Source organism: Varanus komodoensis, unplaced genomic scaffold, assembly GCF_004798865.1.
Source record: "Varanus komodoensis strain SLA01 unplaced genomic scaffold, ASM479886v1 scaffold38, whole genome shotgun sequence".
Lineage (NCBI taxonomy): Eukaryota > Metazoa > Chordata > Lepidosauria > Squamata > Varanidae > Varanus > Varanus komodoensis.
Genome location: NW_025335909.1, coordinates 9,064,079 through 9,072,823, shown reverse-complemented (window position 1 = coordinate 9,072,823; position 8,745 = coordinate 9,064,079). Strand labels below are relative to the sequence as shown.

At 64.7% G+C, this 8,745-nt stretch overlaps 2 protein-coding genes across 8 annotated transcripts in view; one reads left to right on the top strand and one right to left on the bottom strand.

The window, feature by feature from the left end:
- Positions 1-377: 377 nt before the first annotated feature.
- Positions 378-6,598, bottom strand: LOC123028539 (trichoplein keratin filament binding). Of its 7 annotated transcripts, none has more exons than XM_044440443.1 (13): positions 6,448-6,598; positions 5,102-5,326; positions 4,407-4,617; positions 4,086-4,142; positions 3,649-3,717; positions 3,341-3,514; positions 2,798-2,910; positions 2,405-2,471; positions 1,969-2,141; positions 1,730-1,811; positions 1,449-1,634; positions 1,133-1,276; positions 378-811 (listed from the first exon to the last, which is right to left on the bottom strand). In XM_044440443.1, the coding sequence occupies exons 2-13, from the start codon at positions 5,290-5,292 to the stop codon at positions 779-781; spliced, it is 1,500 nt and encodes a 499-aa protein (XP_044296378.1). In that variant the 5' UTR covers positions 5,293-5,326; positions 6,448-6,598; the 3' UTR covers positions 378-778. The 7 variants fall into 7 exon arrangements, with proteins under 7 accessions (XP_044296378.1, XP_044296377.1, XP_044296374.1 ...); XM_044440442.1 differs by lacking the exon at positions 6,448-6,598 and adding an exon at positions 6,323-6,431; XM_044440439.1 differs by lacking the exon at positions 6,448-6,598 and adding an exon at positions 6,008-6,069.
- The window catches only part of LOC123028544 (glycolipid transfer protein), a 12,306-nt gene continuing 9,754 nt past the window's right edge, over positions 6,194-8,745 (top strand). The window contains exon 1 of the mRNA XM_044440453.1: positions 6,194-6,236. Coding sequence (XP_044296388.1) covers positions 6,215-6,236 — 22 coding nt within the window. The 5' untranslated portion in view covers positions 6,194-6,214. The remainder of the gene's footprint in view (positions 6,237-8,745) is intronic.

Genomic DNA, 8,745 nt, shown 5'->3' with positions numbered 1-8,745 from the left:
GGACACGCTCAGAGGTGGCCAGGTACCGCAAGGGCACCCCAGCGCGCCCATTCCGGTGTCTCCTGGCTGTCCTGCATAACGGCTCCCATCATCCTCGGCCAGCATATGCTGAAGAACGCATTTAGCAGCCTTCGGCCAAGCCGCTCTTTGACCAGTGCCCTCCCGCCGGGAGCTGCTGCGAGGAGGGACGGCGGCCTGGCTGCACCTGGCGAGAGAGAGCTGCCTGGCTCGGGCCACTGGCCACTGCTGCCTGCACTGAGAGGAGGGCGCAGCCGGGGTGAAGCGGTGCCCGCCCCACCCCAGGGCAGGGGCTCTCCAGCTCGGGGGAGAACGGGCCAGGCAGCGGCTGTTCCTGCTGCAGGGAAAGACACGGGAAGTGCCAAACGAAGCTTTATTGACCCCTCTCGCGTCCCCGCCAGAGACCGGAGGGCGAGCCAGCAAGGCCCTCGCAGGCGCGCGCTGGTCCCTGCCGGAGGCCAGGAAGGTGCAGATGGGGCCGGCCGGCGGTCGGCCGCTGCCCGTCCCTCGGTGCAGTCTCCAGCACAGAACTTCGTGCAGCCGCCTCTGCTGCAGGCCAGGAGGAATCGGAGTCCGGCAGAAGAAAGGGTCATCGCGCACCCATCACGCAGCTCGCACCCCCTGGCACAGCCTGGGCTTGCTTCCGACTTCTGCACCCGCTCCGCGAGGCCCCACAGGACACACCTCGCAAACCACTGCCACAAGGACATCGGGAAGTCGCCAGCCGGGCACTGGGCAGGCTTCACTGCTGCCGCGACCTTTAAGCCCAGGCCGTCTTGGGGCAGCTGTGGGGCTGGAAGAGAGCAGAGGGAGGTGCTCCGTCCGTGCTCCCAGCAGCCCTCGACTGAGCGCCCCAGGCGTGAGGAGGGCCGTCGGCGTCACAGGGCGCTCCAGGCACCGCTCTGCGCCAGCCGTGGACCAAGAGGGCAGGTGCGGGGCGGCAGCCACCCCGGGGCGCGCAAGCAAGCTCTTTGTGCACAAATGCTTGGCGGACTGGAAGCCTGCAGGAGCGGATTGCACGCCGGACAGATGGGGCAGCGTACCGGGCCAGTCCCCCCCCCCCCCGCCGCAGGGCAGGCCGAGAGTGCGACAGCCGGAAGGCCCGGCGGCTCACCTTGCTGCGATAGCCGTGCTCCGCCATGCGCCTGGCCTCCAGCTGCTCCAGGGCCTCGTGGCGCTGCTCCTCCAGACGGGCCTCGGCCTCCTCCTGGCGCTGGCGCTCGCGCTCCTCCTGCTCCCGCAGCCGGCGCTCCGTGAGCTGCGGGCCCGTGCAAGGAAGACATCAGGCCTCGGCAGCGGCAGCGGAGCGCCTCTCACGGGCCGCGTGGTCGGCAGAGACGTCGCCCGGCAGAGGGACCAAGGCCTCCCGCCGCCCACACGCTGAGGGCCGGGGGGGGCAGGGCAGGGGCTGCTGAGCCGGGGGCCCCCACCTGAGCCTCCAGTTCCCGCCTGCGCGCCGTTTTCAGCACAGTCTCCCCTTCCTTCTCGAGCCGCAGCAGCCGCTTGGCCTCCTCCAGCCCCTGGATCAGCTGCTCGCGACACTGCACCGACTCCTCCTGCGCCCGGCGGTTCAGCTGCACCTTCTCCTGGATCTGGCGCGCTCTCTCCGCCAGGACCTGCTTGGGGCCAGAGGAGGGCAGGGAAGAGTGACGGGGGGGAGGCCCGGGGGCGGCTCCCCCCCCCCGCCGCATGTTGAGGAGAGCTCACGCACCTCTGCCATGAGTCGGTCCCGGGCCTCCTGCTCTCGCGCCCACTGCTGCTCACGCCTCTCCCACACCTGCTTGGCTTCCTCCCTGCAGGGCAGAGAGAGCGCGGCGGGGAATGGCGGCTGCCCCTGCAGGCAGGCGAGCAGGAACGCGGCAGGAAGGACGGGCGCTCGTCGCCGGGGGGGGCTGCCCCCCGCCCCCCCCGCCCCCGCAGCAGGCCAGGCCAGGCCGCCCCCGCCCGCACCTGAAGACGGTCTCCAGCTCGGCCTCCCGCTCCCTCTCCAGCCGCAGCTGCTCCTCAATGACCTCCTTCATCCAGGCCACGGCGGCCACGGCCCGCTCCCGCCGGGCGGACTGCAGGCGCTGCTCCTCGTCCTCCTCCTCGGCCAGGGCCTGGAGGATCTGCCTGTCCTTCTCCTGGGAGGGGGACAGAGGCCGCTCCCTTCACTCCGGGCCGACTGCTGGCCCCCGAGCCCGGCCGCGGGGGGCCTTCCCCTCTGCCCCGAGCCGGAGCTCCTGCCTGAGGCCGCTGGAAGAGCGGCAGGGCCGGCAGGGCGGTAGCGGGGTTGCTGCGGTGGTGCCGGCCTCGCCCGGCAGTGGAGGTGTGCCGAAGGTGTCCCCGGCACGGCCACGCCACCCCCGTGCTGCCGCCCGCCCCGCTCCCGTTGCGAGCGGCTTACCAGGTCCGCCTGGATCTGCTGCGCCCGCCTCTTCAGCTGGGCATGCCACTGCTGCTTCAGGAAGCGCCTGCCGAGCGAGGGGGAGCAGAGGCCCCGCGTCATTCGCAGGCGGGTGCAGGACGCGCCGTCCAGACGCCACGCGAGGCCCGGGCCTTTGCCAGGGCCCCGTCGAAGTGCGCAGGTACAGCGCTCTGGGCGGGGGAGAGCGCCTGCACCCGCACACGCTGCCTCGCATCGACGGCAGTGGTGCGGTGAGCCGGCGGGACGAAGCCGGGGCTTCCCGGGACAACACATCAGCTCAAAACTGCGGACAGCCCCGGCAGGCCTCTGTGCCCAGCCCCACTCCGCATGGAGGCCACAGCCACCCCCCACAGAGCCCCCTGCCCCCCGTACCCGAGCTCGATCTTCTTCCTGTTCTGCTCCTGGCGCCTGCGCTCCCCCTCCAGGGCTTCCAACTCCCAGTGCTGCCTCAGCAGGTTCTCCTCCTCTTTCTTCAGTTTTGCAGCCTGGGACAAACCAGGATCCATCAGCTTCCATCAGGGAGGGGACCATTCCAGAAGGGAGACGGCGGAGCTGCCCCGGAAGTGCCGGGGGGAGCATTCATCCCAAACGGCAGGGGCTGCTCAGCACTTGCACCCGCTGGCTCCCACGGGTTGCTCGGAGAAGGGGGCCCCAAGCCACGGGCCTGCACCTGAGGCCCCCCCCACTAGTGCTCACGGACTGCCCTTCTGCCCCTCCAGACCTGTGGCAAGCCGGGAGCAGCGCTTTCTCCTGCATCTTCAGGGGCCTTCCCCATCCCCGGGAGCCGCCCCGGAAGAAGCAGAAGAGCGCAGGCGATGGCGCTCGGGACCACCTGCACCACGCTTCCGTCGGCCGGCCCCCGTGCAGAGCGGGGCCAAGAGGGGGCTTGTCCCGCCCAGGAGCCGCAGCACCCACCTCTGCCTCGCGCAGCTGCAGCTCCTCCACCTGCTGCCGCAGGAGCTCCGCCTGCCGCTGCCTGTCCTGCCTCCGCCTCTCCTCCTGCTCCTTCAGCCTCTCCAGGGCTTCCCTGCGGGCCGCCTCGTATTCGTTCTCCGTGCGGCTCTCCTCTTCCCGCTCGGCTGCTTCTCGCTGGGTGGAGACCGGGCAGGAGCATCACCCTCCCTGCAGCCACTGCGATGGCCCCTTTGCCCCGCGATGCCAAAAAGGCGTGCCGGACCGGGGGGCGGGGGCGGCTCAGAGTGGGCCAGGGAAGGCCTGCCTACCTGCTGCTTTTGGCTCAGCTGAGTTCCCCAGGCCTCCACCACGTGCTGCTTGTGCAGCTCGGACTCGACCTGGGGAGAGGGTCACAGGAGGCGGGCTCAGGGCCTGCCGGTGCTGCCCTCCTCTCCCCTGGGGATGGCCAGTTTGCTCAGAGGGGAGAGGCCCAACCCGAACCTGGCGCCATCCGGGGCCGGGGTCTGAGCTGGGGGAAAGGCCCGCACAGGCCGCTGTGAGTCCAGGAGGCGGCCTCACCTGCCCCAGCTCCCTGACGAGGCCCACCGTGGACTGCCGGGTGGCCTCCCTTTAAAAAACAGGCACAGAGAGAGCCCACAGTGACAAGGGGTGTCGTGCAACAGGGCCCAGCTGCCACAGCAGCCAGGGTTCCGACACCCACTCCCGGGGAGAACAGCCCCCATGGTTGTGTCTGTCCATTTCTCACCTCCCGGAGCTTCGCGCTGTTCTTCTTCCAGCATTCGTACAGACGGTCTTCAGCGATCTGTTAACCAAGCAGAAGCAGCCAACCTTCCTGAAAGGGCTCTTGCTCTCAGCGGCACCTGAGGCCACGTGCCCAGGCCCTCTGGGAACGTATCGCGACTGGCGAGTGCGATGAGCGGGGAGAGGTGAGGCGGCAGCACTGGGGACACCTGCCCTGCGGCTGCTCCGGCTTGCCCTGCCTCTCAGCCAAAGTTTCAGACCCAGCAGGGGACATGGCTCCCCCCTCCGTGTGGGCGAAGGAGGAAAGGCTCCCCGCGAGAGAGACCTGCTTTCGCTGCTCCTCCCTGGCCGACTTCAGGTCTTCCGTCTTCTGCCGCATCTTGCTCAGGTCCGTGTCCTTGTTCAGCCGCAGCGCCTGCAGCTCCGTCGCCAGCATCTCGCGCTCCTCGAAGAGCAGGGCCTGGAGCTGCCTGCGCCTCCGCTCCAGGCTGATGCGCTTCTCTTCCTTGAGTTTCTCGCGGCGATAAGCATTCATGCTGGCAGACGGGAAAGAGCAGAGAGGGAGTCGGCATCCTACCAAAGGCAGATGGCGGCCTTCAAGTGAAGTTTCTAAAGACGCCCCTGGCCCTCTCTTTCGCAAGACGGACGGAGCGCCCAGCCCTGTCCTTGGTGCTCTCAGGTTGGCTCTGAAGAAGGGCCCGGAACGTGCCTCTTCCAGTGACTCCACTGTTTTACTTTGGCTTCAACTGAATGGGGCATCTGTCAAGACTCACGGGCCTGGTTCACACACGGTGCTAATCCATGGCATGAGCTGCCGAACGCTGGGGTAGCGTGATGTGTGAATGCTGTTGTGCTAAGCCTGGGTTGTCACCACGTGCACATCCAGACCTGTGGGTGGGGTTCATGGGGTGCTTCGCAGAGGGGCACGAGCAGTCAAAACGCCGAGCTGCTCAGCGGTGCAGCAAAAGCCCTTGGGATACAGGCAGGGAGCAAGCCAAGGAGGGGGACAAGGCTTCTCACCTTTGTTCATAGGACTGGCGTGAGCTCCACTGGGCCTGCTTTGAGCTGTAGACCCCGGACTGCTTAAAGTAGAGGCTGTTGAGCTCCCACTGCCTCCTGAAGCGAGCCTCCTGCTCGCGGTGGCGCACCAGCTGCTGCTCGAGGGCCCTGCTGCGGCCGCTCCAGAAGGAAGGCGCTGTCGGCAATGCCATCGTGGCTGGAACCGCAGGACTTCACCGCTCGCTCCTGCAGGACAGAAGAAGCCTCCTCAGTCCTTTCGATGGTCAGCCTTCCTAAGTCAGGCTTGAAGTTGTTACAATTTAAAAGGCAGACAGTTCTTCAAGAACTCGAGCTAAGAGGGGTCTTTTCCTGCTGCAACTGACCTGGGTACCTTCTGCCACCAAGTTATATACCCCGGTGCTAGACAGAAGGAGAGAGGCATTCCTTACTGCCACTCTGGGTTGGCTGTGAAGCACCATCAGGCCGCGATCGCTGTGGAAAGGATCCACGCGGATGAGAGCTGTCAGCCGTGACAACTCCGCTGGCCTCCAAGTACCACGTGGGAGCCGCTGCAGGGAAGGCGCGATTAGTGCATGTAGTGACCGATGCCACGCGTCGCCTTCGATGGCCGAGCGGCACAAAACGAAGGCGGCAGCTGCGCACGGAGAAGGCGAAGGACAGCTCCCACCGGCGCCACCCGACACTTCTACCTGGATGCTTCTGCAAACAGAACGCCGTGACGTCGCCAATGGCGTCACGTTCGGCGAGCTGACGTCAATTCCGAGTTCTTTTGAACCCCCTGATTTGCATTACGCGGGACCGACGACGAGCGGAGCGACCTAGTCTCTTCGGCCGCGGTTTGCTGGAGCGGGGCCCGATTTGCATACATCTGCATATAGCATAGCAGGCCCCGAAATTAAAACGCACCTACGCGCGAGGGTTGAGGCGCCGATCCCGCGGACAAGCCGCCTGCGCCCGACGCAGTCCCCGCCGCGACGTCTAACGGTCCCGCCACTTCCGGGGCCGCCGGTCGGTTCCATAGCAACACTTCCGGCCGCGGGTACGGAAGCTGCGGAGGGGCAAGATTCCTCCGGGCGCGCGTGGCGACTCCGCCCCGCCCAATGGCCGCGGGGCATGCCCATAGAGCAGCGCGGAGGTAGGAGGCGGCGCGCGGAGGCGGATCGCGGGCTCCTTGCGCCCCGCGCTCGCCGCCCGGTAAGCGGAGCCGCGGCCGCGACTCACCGAGGCCCTGCCCGCGTCGGTGTCCGCGGGGCTGGTTTTCTGTGCGAGGAGGGCTCTGAGCCGCGGGACAGAGAGGCCCATGGCATTCTGCCCATGGGCAGAGGCACTCCCGTCGTGCCGCCTACCGTGCGCCTTCCAAGGCCTCCAGTTCCGGGTTCGGGTGAAAGCTTTGCCTGGCGAGCGAGCGGACACGTGTCGAGCCATGCGCACGCAGCTCCCGGCGCAGGGGGAAATGCAATGCCTGCGGTTTCTGCTTTCGTTCCGAGTAGGCGCCTTCGGTGCCTTTTGCGGATGGAGTTCGGTTTGCGTGGCGTGTCGTTGCAGGAAGTCGCTTTGTAGGTCCGCTCGGACCGAGTCCCATTGAGTGCAATGGGGCTGCCTCCCCGGAAGCAGGACAGCTTGTGTCCCGAAACATATTTCTGTTTGCTTGTTATCGTGACTCCAGTTTGCCACCAAAATTGCTTTTTTTCTTTCCTTCTTTCTGTTTGTGTGACTTTGGATGCTGCCTGCCATTTGAATGAGTGAATACCCCTGTGCTGGCCATTTTGAGATGGGCCGGGATTCTTTCAGTCGCCCTGGAAAGGTGTGTGAGGATGTACCCCACGGTTTCGCAGCATTTTGAGATGCGCTTTACGTGTTTGCGTGTTCCCCAGTGTAGGAATGCGAATTTCTAAAAATGTCTTGTTCCTATTTTTTAAAGTCTGGTGGAAATGGCAACTTTGTGGCAATCAGCTGCCTTCTGCACATGTTCAGATGTATTATATTACTATTCCACGCTTTCCCAGGGTCAGGCCTTGCATTAAAAAGATTTAAGTTCTGCACCTCAGGCCCCAATCCAAATTAAGGCCTCGCCTATGGATTAACAGTCCTGAATGCAGCTCTGTAGAGAAATATCTGCTTGCGCAGCACCAGCGGCTGTCCAGACGCCCCTCGCCTCATGCGCGAGGCCTTTCGTGACACTTGTCATCTAGAGTGATGAACTGTTTAATATTGCGATACGCCTCCCCTGGATTAGATGGTCTCATTAATGCATGAGGTGTTTGAGGCCAAAAATCCACCCACACAGCCCCCAGGTGGCTGGGCCTGGGAGATCTGAAGCCCCACCTGAGTCTCAGTTGCACGACTGTCTCCTCCGAGCCACCAGAGGCTGCTGGCTGTTTGCCAAGCGGTGCCGAAAAATTGAGTCATGGCACAGGCAGAGACACCCTAGAAAGCAGAAGGGCAAAGCATCTACTTATCCCATCTACTTATGCACCCCTTTCGCAAAATGTTAAGTGGATTAAATCTACATTAAATTGATGCAACTTAATCCGAGGAATCAGCGAGTGCCGTACCTATGGGAGAAATGCAAAACCCATCTTCTCACGGGAAGGCGGTTAAGAGACTTGGGAACCATGCTGCAATGCAACCAAGACTCGCAGGGTCCTGGAGGGGTGCAGAGCGCCTCTGCCACCGCCCCCTCCCCCGGGCTTCCCTCGGTAGCTGCAAGCCTCAGGATGGTGGCCCTGCAACAGGTGTATCCCTGCAGTCATCTTGCCTTCCCTGGTGCAAAGCAGGTGCTGTGCAGGTGGCTGGGCCTTGAGCGGGCAACCGAAATCCATAATCCTGTTTCATCAGACCTTTCATCTAATGGCAGAAGAGGTGAAAGTGCTTCTGAGCACATGCAGAGCGCATCCCCCTCACTCATCCAGGGTTAGAAGGGGCAAGCAGCTCCCAAAAGGCGTGGGGTCTATGTTGAGGAAGGCGCCTCCGCGTGGCCTCTGGAGCAGACGCCCTCCCGGTGTTCTGGAGCAGGGCCCTGACGGTCAGCCGCACTGGCCGGGGCTTGTCCGCCATGCCTGCGGCTGCCGGGCACAAACCCGTGCTCTGCCTTTCCCTTTTGCAGTGTTCTCTAGGCCAGATGTTTCGGGCAGATGTTCCCACAGGTGTTTGCCATCTTCATGCTGGCGGATTGTAGGCATGCTGGCCGTTTCAGGACTTCTCCCGTATGAGGACGGCCCTCACGGTGGGCAGCTGACAGCCATGGGGAGGCGCCTGCCCTGAAAGGGGGCTTCGACGCCCCCCCCCCCGCCTTTAAGGAGTGTCTACAGGCCAGCACTTGTGTTCGCTGCAGGCACCTCGCTGATCCCTTCCAGAGGGAGGGCACAAAGTCAGTCGCTCAGCTTTCCCTCGTTTCTAGTCCTCAGTGTCTAGTTTGGTTGGGTACCACGAAGGAGAGTAGAGTTGGACGGAGCCAAGAAGGCCGTCGAGTCCGCCCCTCTGCTGTCGCAGGACCCCCGCTTGCAACCCCACCCGGAGGACTGTCAGGTAGCCTGCCCCTTGGCATCGGCAGTCCTCGGACGCCGCCCGCGCAGCCCCGTCTGCTCCCCGGGAGGAGATCTGGCAGCCCCCCTGCTCGCGGGTCGGGGCTGGCGACTCGCGGG